The sequence below is a fragment of the Rhinoderma darwinii genome, chromosome 4, assembly GCF_050947455.1.
Source record: "Rhinoderma darwinii isolate aRhiDar2 chromosome 4, aRhiDar2.hap1, whole genome shotgun sequence".
In the NCBI taxonomy this organism is placed as follows: Eukaryota; Metazoa; Chordata; class Amphibia; order Anura; family Rhinodermatidae; genus Rhinoderma; species Rhinoderma darwinii.
Window position 1 is genome coordinate 336,460,007 of NC_134690.1, and position 21,402 is coordinate 336,481,408.

Below are 21,402 nucleotides of genomic sequence, written 5' to 3' on the forward strand. Positions count from 1 at the left end.
GTGCACCCATAATTACGTGTGACTACGTGTGTGCACCCATAATTACGGGAGCGTTGCTAGGCGACATCAGTAAATAGTCACTGTCCAGGGTGCTGAAAGAGTTAAGCGATCGGCAGTAACTGTTTCAGCACCCTGGACAGTGACTTCCGATCACAATATACATCAACCTGTAAAAAAAATAAAAGTTCCTACTTACCGAGAACTCCCTGCTTCTTCCTCCAGTCCGGCCTCCCAGGATGACGTTTCAGTCCAAGTGACCGCTGCAGCCAATCACAGGCCAATCACAGGCTGCAGCGGTCACATGGACTGCCGCATCATCCAGGGAGGTCGGGCTGGATGGCGAAAGAGGGACGCGTCACCAAGACAACGGCCAGGTAAGTATGAATTTCTTTTTACTTTTACTAGGGAAAGGGCTGTCCCTTCTCTCTATTCTGCACTGATAGAGAGAAGGGAAGCCCTCTTCCCCTCAATACGCAATGGCTAGTCCGCATCAATTTAATGCCCATTTTAGGCAAAGCCGCAACAGAATCTGCAACGAGGATTCTGTGCGGCATTGATGCGGACAGTGGCGGAAGAACTCCGCCACGTCTGGGCATGCCCTTACTGGTCAAGGTGGCATGGAGCCCCTTTCCAAGTTTTGCTTTTAGGCCTCATGATTACTTAGTATACACCTAATTTCTGTCTTTGGCATTATCATTCTGCCTTTTATGCATGGGTCTCTTACACTAGAAATAAGCACACAGACAAAAAAAATTTATTTATCTCTGTCTACTTCTAGTGGAAGTTTTTGTATATGCAGGTTATCCAACATAAGAATGTATGCAGAAATAAAAATCTAATAATTACAAGAGCCTATGTCCTGTCAGGAACGCAGGGTGCGGTCAGTAGTTAATGGGTGATATAGCAAATGGAGGAAGTCAGTCTTTATACCAACAATACACTCAAGTTTCTGATTGGGAGTGTGCTAAGGGGATGGGCAAAGAAATATTAAAAATGTGGGGAAAAAACTGAAATAAAAAGAGAACTTGAATATCTAGGGATATGTACGCAACACCTGTAAGGGTATGTGCACACGATAACTGCAATTACGTCTGAAATTATGGAGCTGTTTTCAGGAGAAAACAGCTCCTGAATTTCAGATGTAAATGCATGTACTGGTGTTTTTCGCTGTGTCTTTTACGGACGTAATTTGGAGCTGTTCTTCATTGAAGTCAATGAAAAACGGCTCCAATTACACACCCAAGAAGTGTCCTGCACTTCTTTTGACGAGGCTGTTATTTTACGCGTCGTCTTTTGACAGCGACGCGTAAAATGACAGGTCGTCTGCACAGTACATCGGAAGACCCATTGAAATTAATTGGCAGATGTTTGCCAACGTATTGGAGGTGTTTTTTCAGACGTAATTCGAGGCGTAAAACGCCTCTAATACGTCTGAAAATAGGTTGTCTGAACCCAGCCTAACTGTTGCCCACTCATGATATTAGTTATTCATGGATATAATTATGCATAAAGACACAAATCATTGCTTATTATTGGTTATTTGAAAGGCTAATTGACAAAGAAACAACTTAAAAACAAATATTCTGTACCTGAATGGCGGCCAGGAGAATTCCACATGCAATTGACACACTGATCTCATTATAATAATGGGTTTTCTTTCTGTTGTTAGAAAGAATTCCATATACTTGTTTGAAGATCAAGATTAAGTAAGGTGCAGTGTCTAAATATTCCTTTACCCAGTTGGTTCTAAAATAAAATAAATACACTACAAATCAATTCATATGCTAACATTTTATAAACAATAAAAGTAATAATAGGCAACAAATTTTAAAGAACTTTTGGTATATACTATCAATATGTGATCGGTGTATATACACTGGTACCCTACCCATCACGAGAACGAAGGGGCCAAGCAGCTCCACCGAGCTTCAAGATGAAAACATTTTTTACACTGATCCTGAGAAAAAAGTAAAAAGTCTCTACAAAGTGATGTCAATTTGGATCCTTGCTCTTTATATGGGGACTATTTTACTCAGTGTATTGCTTCTTAACAAAAATTTTACAGTCATCATATTATTCATGTCTGCCAAATTTGATAACTGAGCCTGCCATATTCATTCAAAATATAGTCGTGTAGTGGGACTTAATTCCTCTTTAATATGGTTTAATATGATAGACCACAATGTATGAAGGTCAAATGGTAAAACATGGACCAAATGATGTAAAATTTTAAATCTGTAACAAGACCATTTCAATTATTGTGTTCCCTACATTCCCAGGTTGCGTAATTTGATGGGGAAAATCCGCACCAAAACCGCAGGTGTATGCACATAATCCTAATGGTGCGGCATTTACATTTTGATGCGGAAATAGGTGCGGTTTTATGCTGCATATTTTGATGCATTTTTCTTTAAATCTAGTCAGATACAATTCGCAAGCGGAAAGCAAGGATAAATTGACATGCTGCGGATTTTAAGGGTCAGTGCACAAGATGCGTATTACATGCAGTTTTTCTGCGCGGATTTGCGTGCGGTAAAACCGCCGCTAAATACAGTACCAGCATAGACAATGAGATTCCAGGAAATCTCATGTACATGCTGCTGTATTTTCCCGGATGTAAATTGACCGGTGGTGTAGCAACCGTTTCTATAAATTTGTAGGAAACTTAGTTCAGACGTTGCAGAAAATAACTGTGCGGAAATCAGGCTGTGGTGCAGAATTTTCCCTCCGCAGCATGCTCATGACGTTGTGGAGAAAAAACGGAATTTCACTGCGAATTTCAGCCTTTGCAATGCAAAAACTGAAATCTGTGGCAAGTCCACTGTGATATCTGCAACGTCTGAATTACCTGTCAAAGATGCAAATGTTGGTGCAGATTCGTTGTGCAATTGCCCCAAATCTGCACCAACATTTGCAGCGGAAAAATTCTGCCACGTGTGAACATGCCCTAATAGTAAATTAGCCATGTAGCTCTTGTGATCTATAGAATTTATAGAAGTACATGTGAAGGAGAAGGAGGTAATTAGAAGCTTTCTTGGGAATACACTGTACCCTGAAGTCTGTAGGTACTATAAGGGCACGGCCAGACGTGGCAGTGTTTTTCCGCTGCAAATGTTGGTGCAGATTTGGGGCATTTACGCAACGAATCTGCACCAACATTTGCATATTTGACAGGTAATTCAGACGTTGCAGAAAGCACAGCGGACTTGCCACAGATTTCAGTTTTTGCATTGCAAAGGCTGAAATCCGCAGTGGAATTCCGCTTCTTCTCCGCAACATGCTGCGGAGGGGAAATTCCGCACTGCAGCCTATGGTCCACAGCGGAGTTTTCCGCAACGTCTGAACAAACTTGCCTAAAAATGTACTGAAACAACTGTAAAAAACGGCCGCAGGAGAATTCCACTGCGGACTGTCCACCGCGGAATTCCACAGCAATTCCGCCACATCTGGCCGTGCCCTTAATGGCAAATATTTATTTGTGGGGAAGCACTTTGTCAATGAAGACTGTGGGAACTATTTATGACAAAGTATGGCACTCTATAAGGCCCCATGCACACGACCGTAAAAAATCACCGTAATTGCGGACTGTAATACGGTCCGCAATTACGGACCCATTCAGTTCTATTGGCCACGGACACTTTTCCGTCTCGCTACGGATAGGTGTCCGTACTGTAGAACATGTCCTATCTTTTGCGTTTTATGGCCGTGTTCCCATACCTTGTATGGGAGAACGAGTCAAAAATGCGGGTCGAGGCCCGCGGCCATTGGCAGCCAGCTGTGCCCGTGATCGCGGGCCGTGATTATGGGCACGGCCGTGTGCAGGAGGCCTAAGTACTGTTTGTTAGGAGAATATGTAGGCATATGTGGGAACACTATGCCACTTCATGGCCACTGTATGACTACTTGTGCAAAGTATGGCATACTAGACAGTGTTTGCCACCATGTAGGTACAGTATGGAATGTTGCTATGTGTGGCACTCTAGGAACTGTTTGGCACTGTGTGGCATTATATGGATCTTACTTACAATGCGGTCTGCCAGGGTCTGCAGAGGTGTCTGCTGTTTTAACGGGAAAAATAACACTGCATGCAGCGCTATTTTTTTCTGTCAAATTTGACGGCATCTGCAATGAAGGCTTTAGACGGAGACTTCAACGCAGATACCCCATATACCTTTGGCACTCTGGCAGTATATGCATATATGAAGAACATACTGTATATAAACATGGATGTTACTGGGGCAAGACTTTGTTTTTAACTTATTTTTAAGAAACGATCTATAACCCATCTGCCATAAATGAGGCCCTGGTTTATCTGACACATCAGTATTGAACAAATGAGCATTTGGACTCTAGTACAAGATCATATTTCACATTAGAGCAATAGAGTCTTTTATGCATGTCTCTGTACAAGTGTGGTTTTTTTTTTTGCCCTGTTGTTAGCTGGAAGTCTATAGGGAAATATTGAACGCATTATAAAAAGTGAATTTTTTTGGATGCCATTTTTATTGTTTTTTTTGGTTTTTTTTGCATAGTGGCGTTTTTTCAAATTGCAGCAATGGGTTGGTTTGCCATTTTTTTCAGGCAGTTAGTGGTGTGTTTTTTTCCCATAGACTTCCATAGGTTTGGTTTTTTTTGCCTAAAATAAATTGCATTTATCAATGTGTGTTGTTTTTTCTATACTGTTTATGTTGTTTTTTTTCAAAATAAATCATGTGATGAATCTTTGAATCATATGATCTTTGAATCACATGATTTGCAATGTAAAAAAACACCACATAAAAAAATCTTGTAAAAATGCATGGTACTAAAACATCTTATTTAAAAGCAAAAAATCTTCATAAAAAAAATGCAGCAATAACAAAAAAAAATCTGCAACATTTAGATGCTTTTTTTTTTGTAAAATGCTGCTAAAAAGTGTGTGTGAAGGAAGCTTAACTGCTCTTGCACACGACCATGATCGGGTTGTGGAAAACGGTCCGAGTGTCAGCTGGATTTCCTGGCCCGACCACGGTACAGGTGAAAGGGACTCCTAGCTTCACAGACATATGATGCTAGGAGTCCCTGCCTTCCCGCGGAACTGCTGTTCCATACTGAACAAAATTATACAGTACGGAACAGCAGTTTCGCGGGAAGGCAGGGACTCCTAGTATCATAAAATGTCTATAATGCCTGGAGTCCCTTTCACCTGTACCGTGGTCGGGCCAGGAAATCCAGAAGACAATCTTACCATTTTTCACGGCCCGAACTTGGTCATGTGCAAGAGGTGTAAGAGGAATGGCAGGGGGAGTGTTCTCTTACTGTAAGTGACTGCCAGGGAGAACTAACAGAGAACCTTCTGAGTGACTGAATGACTAAGAATATATCCCCAAGAGAGCTTACATGGCTGACAGAAAGCAGCTTTCCGACTGCTGCATCCCGACGAAGAACCTGAATACAGGAAAAGCCTGGAGCACAAACAGCTTAGTTTACAGGAAAAAGACTGCACACATTTAGTGTACAAACATTTTTTGGTTGGTGCTATGCTTTAAATTGAAACTGTCATGTTAAAAATAAGATCAGAATATGAGTTTTGTGAGAAAAGACTCTCAAAAAATATTGAGCAGGACACAGATTCATGGTCCCAGAGTGAGCAGTCATTTACATTAATAAAATACAAAATATGCTAAATCTTTTCCCACAAAACATTATTAGCATCTCCTTCTCAATTAATTGCTGTCCACTAAATATTCTTGGTGTGGGAAGATTTTTCCAAAGAATATTCACAAAAATTTTAGACTGATTTTTTTTGAAAATTCAGAAAACTATACTCCCCTCCCCATTAATGATAATTTCGGATTATCTATTATTTGTATCATATTTGCACATGACAAACACACCCATTGATTGTGATTAAGAGGAATTGTTTAATTTATGACAGTAGTATGAATGTATTTTTTCATATTATTTGCAGGCTATTTGTACAGAAAGTTCCTGTATTTCTTTGACTGTATGCTGGTATTATAACTTGTAGATGTTACAAAGAAAAAGAAAAAGCTATAAATCAACAGTTTTGATACTGTATATCAGTGTCGAATTGTCATATTACAGATTATTATTGTTACTATTATTAATATTATTATTATTACAATAAGACCTACTTTAATCTTTTCAGATCATTCACCCATTTATCTCCCATTCTTTTTCGGTAGTTTATCTCTTCCTCTTCTTCAATAATTTCTCTAATCTTGTGCTTTGCTTCTGGATCTTCTACAACCACAAATGTCCATGGCTCAGTATGAGCTCCACTAGGAGATGTCCCTGTATATGGTGTAACAAAGGATGGAAAGGACTTTATCGCTATTTTGAAAATACATTGAGAATTGAGGTTCAAACCAATGACTATTTATGGGCAGTTAAAGAGGCTCTGTCACCAGATTCTCAAATCCCTATCTCCTATTGCATGCGATCGGCGCTGCAATGTAGATAACAGTAACGTTTTTTGTTTTTTTTTAAACGTTCATTTTTGGCCAAGTTATGAGCTATTTTATATATATGCAAATGAGCTTTGAAATGGACAACTGGGCGTGTTTTGTGTTTTTAATTGGGCGTGTTTACTTGTTTTCCTAACTGGGCGTTGTGGAGAGAAGTGTATGATGCTGACCAATCAGTGACCAATCAGCATCATGCACTCCTCTCCATTCATTTACACAGCACATAGTGTTCTTACTAGAACGATTTGCAGCCACATACACAAGTGTCCTGATAATGAATACACATGAAATCCAGCCTGGACGTCATGTGTACTCAGAATCCTGACACTTCTGAATCCTTGCCGTGAGATTTCCAGAAAGGGAAACGAAATCTCGTTTACCTCGTAATCTCGCGAGATTATGCGTGGCTTGCTGGAAATCTCACAGAAAAGATTCAGAAGTGTCAGGATTCTGAGTACACATGACGTCCAGGCTGGATGGTCATGCGTATTCATTATCAGGACACTTGTGTATATGGCTGCACATCGTTCTAGTAAGAACACTATGTGCTGTGTAAATGAATTCGAGAGGAGTGCATGATGCTGCTTGGTCACTGATTCGTCAGCATCATACACTTCTCTCCACAATGCCCAGTTAGTGAAATAGGTAAACACGCCCAGTTAAAAACAAAATACACACCCAGTTGGACATACGAATAAAAACACGCCCAGTTGTCCATTTCAAAGCTCATTTGCATATATATATAAAATAGCTCATAACTTGGCCAAAAATTAAAGTTTAAAAAAAAAAAAAGTTACTGTTCTCTACATTGCAGCGCCGATCACATGCAATAGGAGATAGGGATTTGAGAATCTGGTGACAGAGCCTCTTTAACAGTGTAATCTGAGATTAGAAAAAAGGGTCTCTATTTTTTTCTTCCAAAATCCACCACTCCTTTCCATGGTCTTGTCACCACAGCCATTTTTAGGTTTTTCATTTTAGTTTTTTCCTCCTCGCGTTCCAATAGCCATAACTTTTTTATTTTTCCATTGACATAGCCGTCTGATTTCTTAGTTGTAGTTTCTAATGGTACCATTTATTGTACCATATCAAGTACTGTGAAACCGGAAAAAAAATTAATGATAGGGTGGAATGGGGAAAAAGAATGTGATTCCTCCATTGTTTTGGGGTTTTGTTTTCACTGTTCACCGTGCTGTAAAAACAACATGCTAACTTTATTCTGCAGGTCAATGTGATTATGGTGATACCAAAAATTATATATTTTTTTTCTATGATGTACTACTTTTACAAAGAAAAAAAAAACTTTTGTTAAAAAAGAATATTGTTTTGTGTCGCCATATTCTGAGAGCCATAACTTTTTTATTTTACTGTCGATGAAGCTGTGTGAGAGCTTGTTTTTTTGAATGGCGAGCTGTAGTTTTTATTGGTACCATGTTTATTTTTATTTTTTTACATTACTTTGGGGGAAAAATTGAAAAAGGGGGATTTATTGAACTTTTAGAATTTTTATTTTATGTACATTATTAAAAAAAACTTTATTCAACAATTTTTTTTAGTCCCCTAGGGGACTTGAACAAGCGATTGTTTGATCCCAGTACAATATACTGCAACGCCTTAAAGGGGTTGTCCGGGAAAAAAAATTCTAAAAAGTGTCCCCCAGCCTTGGTTTGCCTTCCCTAATACCCCCTATTAAACTTCTAACCAGTTTCTGTTTGATCTCCATCTTCACTGCTGCTGTTTCTGTTTGTTTACATCCCTTGCTGTCTGTTTACATCTTTTGCTTCTGGTCCTGGCTGTTAACTGTCTTGTAACCCACCATACCCATGATCACCTGCTGCATCTGAGGAGACAGCTTACATCCCCCCTTCCTCCAAAGCATCTCAGCTATTTGCATGTTGCCACGCCCTTCTATGTTCACAGGATGTTGCAGACAGTAATTAGGCTAATAGATTAAAAAAAAGCTCAATTAGCGATAAGAGGTCAATAGAGGAGGAGGGGGTGTGTTATGCAAGAGACAAGACGGCCAGGCAGTGCAGGAACTACAAGAGTGAAGAGGGCTGAGGAGACGTGGACGATGAGATAGAAGGAGGGGGCGTGTACTATGATTGATGACGCTCTGTGTCTCTGCTCAGCCAGCACTTCCTGCTGTGTAAAGACATGGCGCGTCATCAACTACATCTACAGGCGGCGGGACCAGAGGAGGCGGAGCTCTGAAGAGCTCATGAAACATCTGCCCGGCCCACTGCCTGTAAAAGTGCTGGCTGAGCAAAGACACAGTACCCAGGAAATGAAAAATTAACCCTTGGTGCGGTCACGTGACGGCAGATCAGAACAGGAGAACGCTGGCACAGGTAAGTAGACACTATATTAGAAATGTTTTTAAATATGACTAATTAAGTTAAAATTAAAATACAATTTATTCCCGGACAACCCCTTTAATTAGGAGCACAAGGATGGCAAACTCACATTACAACCATCTGCACCCAACAATCGCGTTGCGGGGAAGCAGATGGAGTGACAGAGGTGGAACAGCTTAGATGTTGCGGTCGCTATTGACTGCTGCATCTAAGTGGTTAAACAGCTATTATATGAGTTACCTTTCAGTATGTTACAGCCGACACCTGATGAGTCTGGAGCGGGCTCAGCCCTTGAGCCTGCTCCATTCTCCCTTCCCTACCTACTGTGCTGTACAGTTACATTAAATGTTGGTAAGGGGTTAACTTGTAATACCAGCTGTAATACCAACGTTATCTCATGGACAAGAATGGTGTTTTGGGGGGAAAAAAGCAAAGCATTTTTTGAATCTCAGACAGCCTACATCCATTTTAAAAACAAAGATGGTTAACTTTGGCTGGAAAAACAAATAAAAAATTAGCACCAAATCTGCATTATGAAACCTTGATGAAAATTTTAGAAAAAAGCAAAAAACTATAAACAAAAATTATAAAAACATAATAGCAACAATTCTTTCATCCTGTTTTGTCCCAGGAGGCATCCATTTTGTCTTTCCCAATTCTCCTCAGACCTTGCATTTAGGACAAGTAGTGGGGCTTTGGTTGGTTTGTCATCGGCTGGGGCGCTGGGGGGTAGCTTGCTGCCTCAACTACTTTATCTGCAATGGTAGACCTAGCAGACAAAGCTCGCTACATTTAGCTAGCATTTCTTTCCAGGCGAAGGCGGACTACAAAAAATGACAATATACCCAGGTCAATTATGGCCTGAAATAAAATAAATAATATATGTGTGCCAGGAGGTCTGCCAAAATTACAGTTTCAGTAGGAACATGGAAGCTTTAACAAATGGCAAACACTTGCGATAGAAGAGAGTACACGATGGGGGCCTATAGCAATTTATTTCAATGAAATTTCTTAAAATACAATAAGCCTGAGAAAAGGTCAAAACTATCAATAAATCTCTCAATTCCTTTTAATCATTATAAACATTTAATGACATCTAATATTAGGCTCATTAGCCTTGGGGAACTATCACTAACACCAAGAAGAAAATCATGTTCATTCATTAAACGTTGTTTTAGAAAACACAAAAATAAAATGACCTGCTGCCCGGATGATGTTGTCGATCACTTCTCTTGGAATGGCTTTATCACTGATAAACCTGACAGATCTTCTTTGGTTGAGCAATTCATAAAATTCCTTTGATCTTTTCAACATTTCCTGCTCAGAGTAACATCTGGGGGTAAAGGGAACGTGCAAGAGATTTTCTTCATCCATATCTTGTAATTCATCTTGAACTTCTGAAAATTAAACATAACTATGAAGTATCACATATAGTGGAAGCAGGACAAACATTCTGCATCACATATAGTGGAAACAGGACAAACATGCTTTAGGCCTTGTTCACAAATTGCAATTTGTAGTAGATTTTGGTGCAGATTTTTTAGGCAAAGCCAGAAGTGGATTGGGGGGGGAGAAGAAATAAAAGTTCTTACTTTATATTTCCAATTGTTTTTAAAAAACATTTTGATTTGGCTCAAAAATCTGCACCAAAATCTGCAACAAATACGTGATGTGTGAATACACAATTTTTTACCTCTACATTTTCTAAAAGATAAAACAGATAAAACGCTAACCCAAAAAACGGAAAACTTAAAAAATTTGGCGCACTTCTCCCACTCTTATCACAAATCGAATTTTAAGGAATTTTACAATTGCTTGACTAAGAGTCTTGCAAGAGCAACAGTATTTGTTTACGGATTCGTAAATACTGTCCGTATATACGGATCCATATTTACGGACAGTATTTACGGATAGATGGAAATACGGTCGTGTGCATGGGGCCTAACTCCTCATGCACACGACCGTATTTTCATCTATCCGTAAATACTGTCCGTAAATACGGATCCGTAGTCATCTGTATATACGGAACGGTATCCGCAAATATGGTCCGTAATGCATCCGTATACGGATCCGTAAAAAAAAAGAGGGAGGCTGCAAATGATGTCACCAACATGTTGCATAGCAATGCATCCTTAGGCCCCATGCACACGACCGTGTTCGGTCCGTGATATACGGTCCGCATGTCGGCTGCATGTCCCGGACCGAACACAGTGCAGGGAGTCGGGCTCCTAGCATCACACTTATCTATGACGATAGGGGTCACTGCCTGTCCGCGGAACTACTGTCCCGTACTGTAATCATGTTTTAGTGTGTGACAGTAGTTACGTGGATAGGCAGTGACACCTAGCGTCATAGATAAGTATGATGCTAGGAGCCCGGCTCCCTGTACTTTGTACGGTCCGGGACAAGCGGCCGACATGCGGACCGTATATCACGGACCGAACACGGTCGTGTGCATGAGGCCTTAGTCGTCCATATTTACAGAAGCGCCCATAGGCTTCTATGGGAGAGTCCGTGCCGTAATTACGGACAAGAATAGGACAGGTTCTATAATTTTTTCAGCACATACACACATCCGTAAAAATACCGAAAGGTGTCCGTGGCCAATAGAAATTAATGGGTCCTTAATTATGGATGAAATATACGGTCGTGTGCATGGGGCCTAAGGCTGAAATTTTCTGTGTATAAGAAACATATCAATTAAATATGTTGCACGGTTAGGTCATGTTGAATTTGTCATAGGCTCGCCAATGTGGATTTTTCAAAGAATCAATGGCAGAAAGGTGAGGCTGAAACTTGGATTTCTTCCGAGGATGTGGGAGCGTATCCGCATGTGGATTAGCCTATTGTAATTCAATGGGGCTATGATGGGGCTATTTTGTGCAGAATCTGCACAAATAATGAATCACTATTTGTGCAGATTATTTCCGCTGCATGTGAACGAGGTTAAAAAAAACACATTCAATTGCATTAGATGCGAAATGTCAGTGGATTTGGTGAGGATTCAAAAATCCTAAACCTGCGAGCTTGCCCTTATAAATGATTGTTCAATATTAATATTGAATTCTCTTACAGTAAAAGATGTTTTGAGACCAAAGAAACAGTAGAGGGCGCTTTCATAGCAGAAATAGTAAAACAGAAGTGAGAAATTGAGAAATTCAAACAACCACCAGGTACAAAAGACAAATATGCTGTGTCCAATTCAGAATCTATGTTTTTTTCATTATTATTAATAATAATAATAATAATAATAATAATGTTTTGGGAGGTACAAGGGCATCTATGCCTTCTTTTACATCTCTCTCATGGTTTGTAAGGGGCTTGAAACTATTTCTTTATTGAAATTGCAAGCCAGTGTGGACAAAAATTGTCATGGTACGGTCAGGCCTCGGGACAGGTGAGTGGACCCAGGCAAGATGTCACAGTTATGAGCAAGTTTAAATAATCAGAGGTACCTAGCCGTAGGTTTAGCGCCAACAGCTGACAGGTGCCTGCCCCTTTAAGTTGGAACTCCATGTGCACGCACCACCCAGAAGAGCCCAGTGGCAACGATGGGTCAAAGAGTGGGACGTTGGCCCCCACAGTAGATGCAGCAACCACCATAGATTTATTTTTTTACAATTTAATTTGTGGCTGGATTTCAAAATAGCTATTTATTCACTGTCCCCATGGAAGCTGAATGCTGTAAGGACCCAGTCCTGCATCCAGAGATAAAGAGGACCCAATTCAGGAGCATGGAGGGTAAGTATAAGGATACATACTGCTGGGGCCCTGTATTTAAGCCTATCATGTGTGATAAACTGGGGCCCTGTATCTAAGCCTATTATGTGTGATACTGTCTGCTGGGGCCCTGTATCTAAGCCTATCGTGTGATACTGTCTGCTGGGGCCCTGTATCTTAGCCTATTATGTGTGATACTGTCTGCTGGGACTCTGTATCCAAGCCCATTATGTGTAACACTGCCTGCTGTGGCCCTGTATCTATGCCCATCATGTGCAATACTGTCTGATGAGACGCTGCATCATGTGTGATACTGTCTGCTGGGGCACTGTATCTAAGCCTATCACACGTATTATTGTCTGCTGGGGCCCCTTATCTAAGCCTATCACATGTCATGCTGTCTGCTGGGGCCATGTATCCAAGCCTATCATGTGTTATACTGTCTGTTGGGGCCATGAATCTATGGACAGAGACGAATCTATGGACAGAGACGTATATATGGACAGAGACGTCAGGGACTTCCTCTATGAGCGGAGTGCCCGGCCATAGCGTCAGCAACGCTCTTACCGAGGATTCTGCTCCAAGAAAAGTAAATGGCAGAGCAACGGAGCAGATAGTTTCCTGCTCTGCCATAGTATTCAATTGTATCTGCATTTTGAGGACGCAGATACAATTGAATATGGCAGTTACCGGGATACGTCAGGGACAGTAATTTGCCGGGACTGTCTCTGCAAATTCTATAGTTATTCAATCCCTGAGAGATATATAGATATATATTAGAGAGAGAGACAGAGAGAGATAGCAAAAAAAAATCCAATTATGAGGCAGCACTCAAGTAGTGATGAAAAAAACTAGAGAACACATTTATTTACCAAATGCAACGTTTCAACCCTACTCCATGGGACCTTTCTCAAGAAGTGCGACTGAAACGTTGCATTTAGTGAATAAATAGAACACTGGTCTGTGCTTTGCTATTTTATATATATATATATATATATATATATATATATATATATATATATATATATATATATACACACAGTGAAGGAAATAAGTATTTGATCCCTTGCTGATTTTGTAAGCTTGCCCACTGTCAAAGACATGAACAGTCTAGAATTTTTAGGATAAGTTAATTTTACCAGTGAGGGATAGATTATATAAAAAAAAAAAAAGAAAATCACATTGTCAAAATTATATATATTTATTTGCATTGTGCACAGAGAAATAAGTATTTGATCCCTTTGGCAAACAAGACTTAATACTTGGTGGCAAAACCCTTGTTGGCAAGCACAGCAGTAAGACATTTTTTGTAGTTGATGATGAGGTTTGCACACATGTTAGATGGAATTTTGGCCCACTCCTCTTTGCAGATCATCTGTAAATCTGTAAATCATTAAGATTTCGAGGCTGTCGCTTGGCAACTCGGATCTTCAGCTCCCTCCATAAGTTTTCGATGGGATTAAGGTCTGGAGACTGGCTAGGCCACTCTATGACCTTAATGTGTTTCTTTTTGAGCCACTCCTTTGTTGCCTTGGCTGTATGTTTCAGGTCATTGTCGTGCTGGAAGACCCAGCCACGAGCCATTTTTAATGTCCTGGTGGAGGGAAGGAGGTTGTCACTCAGGATTTGACGGTACATGGCTCCATCCATTCTCCCATTGATGCGGTGAAGTAGTCATGTGCCCTTAGCAGAGAAACACCCCCAAAACATAATGTTTCCACCTCCATGCTTGAAAGTGGGTACGGTGTACTTTGGGTCATAGGCAGCATTTCTCTTCCTCCAAACACGGCGAGTTGAGTTCATGCCAAAGAGCTCAATTTTAGTCTCATCTGACCACAGCACCTTCTCCCAATCACTCTCAGAATCATCCAGATGTTCATTTGCAAACTTCAGACGGGCCTGTACATGTGCCTTCTTGAGCAGGGGGACCTTGTGGGCACTGCAGGATTTGAATCCATTACGGCGTAATGTGTTACCAATGCTTTTCTTGGTGACTGTGGTCCCAGCTGCCTTGAGATCATTAACAAGTTCCCCCCGTGTAGTTTTCGGCTGAGCTCTCACCTTCCTCAGGATCAAGGATACCCCACGAGGTGAGATTTGGCATGGAGCCCCAGATCGATGTCGATTGACAGTCATTTTGTATGTCTTCCATTTTCTTACTATTGCACCAACAGTTGTCTCCTTCTCACCCAGCGTCTTACTTATGGTTTTGTAGCCCATTCCAGCCTTGTGCAGGTCTATGATCTTGTCCCTGACATCCTTAGAAAGCTCTTTGATCTTGCCCATGTTGTAGAGGTTAGAGTCAGGGGGGATTCACACGAACGTGTATTCGGTCCGTGCGGGCCGCGTGGTTTTCACGCGCCACGCACAGACCAATACAAGTCTATGGGGCAGTACAGACAGTCCGTGCTTTTTGCGCAGCATTTGTCAGCTGCGAAAAAAGCGCAACATGTTCAATATCTCCGCGTATTTCGCGCATCACGCACCCATTGAAGTCAATGGGTGCGTGAAAACTTCCGTGCGAACTGACTGAAACAGTGCACCAGCTGTCAAAAGGATGAATGTAAACAGAAAAGCACCACGTGCTTTTCTGTTTCCAAACATCCAAATGGAGTGTCTTTGAGATGAGCGAACCCGGACAATCGAACCGAACTTCACCGGGTTCAGCCGAACTCGTTTTGGCCGAACCCGGCAAAAAAATTTCCGGTACGCGACGTCAGGAGATAGTCACTGTCCAGGGTGCTGAAAGAGTTAAACTTTTTCAGCACCATGGACAGTGACTACCGATTCCAATAAAAGAACCTGTAAAAAAAAACGAAGTTCTGACTTACCGATAACTCCCGGCTTCTTCCTCCAGTCTGACCTCCCGGGATGACAATTCAGTCCAAGTGACAGCTCCAGCCAATCACAGGCCAAGCACAGGCTGCAGCGGTCACATGGACTGCCGCATCATCCAGGGAGGTGGGGCCCGATGTCAAGTGAGGCACGTCACCAAGGACGCGTCACCAAGGCAACGGCCGGCAGGGAAGTTCTCGGTAAGTACGAACTTTTTTTTTTTTTTTAACAGGTTTCTCGATATTGTGTTCGGCATTCACTGTCGAGGGTGCTGAAAGAGTTACTGCCGATCAGTTAGCTCTTTCAGCACCTTGGACAGTGACGGGCGTCGACTAGCCTCATCTCTATGATGGCAGCCGCGCATCATACACGGATGACACACGCAGCTGTCAAATGTTTTTTGCGCGCGAAAAACGCTGCGTTGTTTGCGCGCGCAAAAACGCAACGTTCCTCTGAATCTGCCCTCAGACTGATTAATTGAGTCTGTGGACATGCAGTCTTTTATACAGGTGACCATTTAAGACAGCTGTCTTTAATGCAGGCACCAAGTTGATTTGGAGCGTGTAACTGGTCTGGAGGAGGCTGAACTCTTAATGGTTGGTAGGGGATCAAATACTTATTTCTCTGTGCACAATGCAAATAAATATATATAATTTTGACAATGTGATTTTCTTTTTTTTTTTTTATATATATAATCTATCTCTCACTGGTAAAAGTAACCTAGCCTAAAAATTCTAGACTGTTCATGTCTTTGACAGTGGGCAAACTTACTAAATCAGCAAGGGATCAAATAGCTATTTCCTTCACTGTATATACACATACACACATACATACATACATACATACACACACACACACACACATATATATATATATATATATATATATATATATATATATATATATATATATACACTATATGGACAATGGTATGGGGACAAACCTCTGAATCTGAATTCCGATGTTTCATTCAATCCCATTGCCATAGGTGTGTATATAGTCAAGCTAGGTGCAATCTGACTTTACAAACATTTGTAAAAGAGTTTTGCAAGAAGTTTTAAAGAGTTCACTGAATTACAGCGTGGTACTGTAATAGGATGCCACCGTTACAACAAGTCAGTTTGTGACATTTCCTCACTCCTAGATATTCCATGTGTAACTTTGAGTGATATTATTGCAAAGTGGAAGCGTTTAAAAATCACAGCAACTCAGCGTTGTAGTGGTAGACCACGTAAAGTTACAGAGTGGGGTCGTCAAGTGCTGAGACGCTTAGTGAATAGAAGTTGGCAATGCTCTGCTGACTCAATAAATGAAAAGTTTCAAACTCCCGAAATTAGAAATTAAAACCAGCCGAGAGCTTCATGGCATGGGTTTCCGTGGCCGAGCAGCTGCATGCAAGCCAGTGGCGTAACTACCGCCGTAGCAGCAGTAGCGGCTGCTACGGGGCCCGCGGCATGAGGGGGCCCGTGTCGCCCGCCGGCACGGGCCCCCACCATGGCCGGAGGCTCCGCTAGCAGCCGCTATGGCTGCTACAGCGGGACGCCACTGAACACTACGGCAGAGCAGGGAGGTATCTCCCCGCTCTGCCATTAACTGGTTCCCGACCGCTGGCTGTATTTTTACGGCCAGCGATCAGGGTCCTTAAAACCCGAGCCATAGACTTTCTACGGCTCGGGTTTTAACTTGCTGCCCGCGCGATCGGGCAGCTGAATGTCGGGTCTCCGGCTGTCAGTGACTGCCGGGGACCCTGAGGAGAGGATAGAAGCAGCTTTCGCTGCTTCTGTCTTCTCTGATCACTTGTACACAGCGCTGAATGCGCGCTGTGTACAGGAATAGAGACAGCAGCAGCGGCGCTGTCTCTATTCCTCCCGGTGATCATGTGACTGGTCACATGATCGCCGGGTGCCGTTAGTGACAGACTGCTGCTGGGTCTAACAAGACCCAGCACAGCCCTATTAGTGACAATCGTCACTATGAGAGGGCTGATTTCCCCTGTAACTGGGGCTGCTGTGCAGCTCCAGTTACAGTGGAAAAACATGGTGTAAAAGAAAGAAAAAAAATATATAAAGTTCCCCAAAGGTCTTCTTTGACCTTTGGGGGACAGACCATAGTAATAAAAAAATAATAAAGTAAAGTGTAAAAAAAATGTAAATAATAAATACACATAAAATACCCACCCCAAAAAAAAAAATGTCCCCCGCCAATCATTGTTGTAACGCTAGCGCTGACCCAATTACCCTAATATAGACATGTAATATATAAAAATTTACAGTAGACAATGCCGATCACAAATAAAAGGTCTATTTTAGGGTAAAACTATGTTATTACCCAAAAAAAAATAGCTGAAATGTAAAAAAGCTTATTTTTTTACTATTATTTTCAAACTTTATGAATAAAAATTCTAAAATAGCAAAAAAGGTGTGTATAAAAACGATAAAAAATGAAACCTGCATTGTCTACGGAAAAAACGTCGCAAAAATCACGTCCTTAGCACAACAAATAAAAAAGTTATAGCCATTTAACTAACACATGCTAAAAATGGCTAAACGGTGTCTGGTCCTGAAGGCGCAAAATAGAGCAAAAGACATGTATCCCCCCCCCCCCTCTCCACAGGACATGTATCCCCTCTCCACAGGATGTCCACAGGACATGTATCCCCCCCCCCTCTCTCCACAGGACATGTATCCCCTCTCCACAGGACATGTATCCCCTCTCCACAGGACATGTATCCCCTCTCCACAGGATCTCCACAGGACATGTATCCCCTCTCCACAGGATCTCCACAGGACATGTATCCCCTCTCCACAGGATCTCCACAGGACATGTATCCCCTCTCCACAGGATCTCCACAGGACATGTATCCCCTCTCCACAGGACATGTATCCCCTCTCCACAGGACATGTATCCCCTCTCCACAGGATCTCCACAGGACATGTATCCCCTCTCCACAGGACATGTATCCCCTCTCCACAGGACATGTATCCCCTCTCAACAGGATCTCCACAGGACATGTATCCCCTCTCCACAGGACATGTATCCCCTCTCCACAGGATAGGGGATACATGTGTGATCGCTGGCAGCGATAGGGAGAACAGGGGACTGAAAGTCCCCTGAAGTTCTCCATCACAAACCTCGGACTTCCGGGGTCTGTGTCGGCAGCTCCGTAGAAATTAATGGAGCGCCGGTCGTGCTTGTGGGCATGCGTGACCAGCGCTCCTTTCATTTTTATTGAGCTGTGCTGACGCCGGAAGTCAGAGGTTTGTCATAGAGAAGTTCAGGGGACTTTCAGTCCCCCGTTCTCCCTATCGCTGCCAGCGATCACTCATGTATCCCCTATCCTGTGGATATCCTGTGGAGAGGGGATACATGTATTTTGTAGGACACACAGTAGGTCGCATTTTTTTTGGAGGGGGGACGCTGTATGGCGTTCCCTACAGGGGGGGGAACGCTGTATGGCGTTCCCTACAGGGGGGGGGTGGCTGTATGGCGTTCCCTACAGGGGGGGCTGTATGGTGTTCTCTACAGAGGGGGCTGTATGGCGTTCTCTACAGGGGGGCTGTAAGGCGTTCTCTACAGGGGGGCTGTATGGCGTTCTCTACAGGGGGGCTGTATGGCGTTATCTACAGGGGGGCTGTATGGCGTTATCTACAGGGGGGCTGTATGGCGTTCTCTACAGGGGGATGTATGGCGCTATCTACAGAGGGGGTCTGTATGGCGTTATCTACAGGGGGGCTGTAAAAAAGGCACTATCTACAAGGGGGGGGGTTGTGTGACACCCAGGGGAGGGGGGGCCCCAGTCAAAAGTTTGCTATGGGGCCCAGTCTTTCCTAGTTACGCCCCTGATGCAAGCCCTACATCACCAAGTACAATTGCAACCGTCAGATACAGCGCAATGCAGAGCATAACCATGGGACCAGCACCTACCTTCAGAACTGGGTTCATCTGACCCCCCCCCCACCCTCCTCCGTTTTGCCTTGGACCTGTTTCTATCAGATATTTATGGTTATGCCATAAATGTCTAAGGTGGAAATAACCCTTTAAGGCACAACCTTTTGTCTTAGAACATTTCACCCCCTCACTGATTCCCTAGTATATTTTTAAGTGTTCCTGTCTTGATATTTTGTTTGAGCTTCACTTGGCCACAGTACCCATAGTCAACAAAGCCACACTGTCTATATAGCAAGACCCCCCCCCCTCCAGCGCCCACATTACCATCCCTTACCAGCTTCCTCTAGTGGGTGCTCTGTGCCATCTTCTAGATCTTCATCCACCCATGGGCGTGATTCTCCTTGGGTTGTCTTTTCTCCTTTTTCTTTCTTTGCATCTGTTTTCTTCATACTTTGCAAAATGATTACTATTAACACACATATAACAGCAAGAAAAAAGGGGCTTAGAAATGAGAAAATAGCCATGGATTCCTCTCTCACGTTCACACACAACTAGATCTCTTTAGTTTTCTGTTTTGCTTAAAAATCAAAGATAAGAGAAAAGGGGAGGAATGTTGTCCAGATTGCACAATATGCTGAGCTTGGTGGAGCATGTGACATTGAACTCTTAACTTTTTATGGTTCAGTGAAAAGGAATTAAGTGGTTTTTTTATGTTTATATTGACTTTTTGAAGGAGGGGTGATATCCTAACAGAATACCAGTGGCAACAAAATGCAGATTATAGAGCAAACACTTTTACAGACATTGTAAAATAAAATACAGGATTTGATCAACAAAATCTTCATGGTGGCACTTCTAAATATTTGGTCCAAACGTAATATAAGAGTATATATTCTCTATTTAGGTTCAAAGTAAACATTATTGCAGTATGTGAAATATTAGGTGGTCATGGGACGGGCTACCCCTACCTCAACTTTTCTCCAATTGGCAGGCACATTCATCTCATTCAGTCCTTTACTGGGTACTCCACCACTCAGCAGCAACGATCCCTGCGCCTGTGAGGGTCCATCACATGACCATGGGCAGAATTTTTGCCACTGGAAGTTAAAGGGGACATGTCATGTTTTTTATTTTTGAAACCTCATACCTTCCCTTATTCCTGGCATCCTCTCAATTCCAGCGCTGTAATTTAAAAAAAAAATTGGGCCCTCCCGTTGCAAATTTTGCGTAAAGGTACAGAGCGGAGGAGACCTCATCTCTATCCAGTAAACATTGCCTCCCGCATCACTGTGATGATGTACAATCAGAGCGGGACTTTTGCTTCACTCTGAGGCTGTCCAATCAAGCGGGACTTTTGCTTCACTGTGAGGCTGTCCGCTCTGTTTGGACCGTAGCATGGCAACGGGAGGGCCAAAAATAAATAAAATTAGGCCAGGATCACACACACCATTTTGATGCGGTTTTTGTGGCAGTTTCTGGCTCCGTGTTTTGAGCCAAACACACAAGTGGACACAAAAGAGATGCATCAGTCTTTTCTTTATATCTGTCCTTCCTATTGGATCCACTTCTGGGTTGGGCTCAAAAACTGCATCAAAACTATGTGTGTGATCCTGGCCTTAAACGGGTATTTCAGTTTCAGCTTTTATTTAACTTTATAATATTCTTTATGTATCAGTTCCTTCTGTCAGTCAATGAATGGAAACCTTCATAGTTTACCAGAGGGTGAAAATCTGTCCTGGCCATGTGGTGATCACACAGGTGCACAGCTCTTTACAAGACAGAGCTCGGATACTGCCCTTTGTGATCTGTATACCTGTTTGATTATCAACCAGGATTATTATGACCAGGACAAATTTTCATCCCCTTGAAGTAAACAATGAACACCCCCATTTAAAGAGGCTCTGTCACCAGATTCTCAAATCCCTATCTCCTATTGCATGTGATCGGCGCTGCAATGTAGATAACAGTAACGTTTTTTTTTATTTTAAAAAACGTTCATTTTTGGCCATGTTATGAGCTATTTTATATATATGCAAATGAGCTTTGAAATGGACAACTGGGCGTTTTTTTTTTCGTTATGTCCAACTGGGCGTGTATTGTGTTTTTAACTGGGCGTGTTTACGTGTATGACG

The 21,402-nt window shown here is 42.2% G+C and overlaps 1 protein-coding gene across 1 annotated transcript in view; it reads right to left on the reverse strand.

Moving 5' to 3' along the window:
- IYD (iodotyrosine deiodinase) overlaps nt 1-19,850 on the reverse strand; it is a 22,588-nt gene extending 2,738 nt beyond the window's left edge. Inside the window, exons 1-4 of the mRNA XM_075864445.1 lie at nt 19,605-19,850; nt 10,027-10,224; nt 6,138-6,297; nt 1,590-1,746 (exon numbers count right to left, since the gene is read on the reverse strand). Of these exons, the coding sequence (XP_075720560.1) occupies nt 1,590-1,746; nt 6,138-6,297; nt 10,027-10,224; nt 19,605-19,794 (705 nt within the window). The 5' untranslated portion in view covers nt 19,795-19,850. The remainder of the gene's footprint in view (nt 1-1,589; nt 1,747-6,137; nt 6,298-10,026; nt 10,225-19,604) is intronic.
- Nucleotides 19,851-21,402: the final 1,552 nt, after the last annotated feature.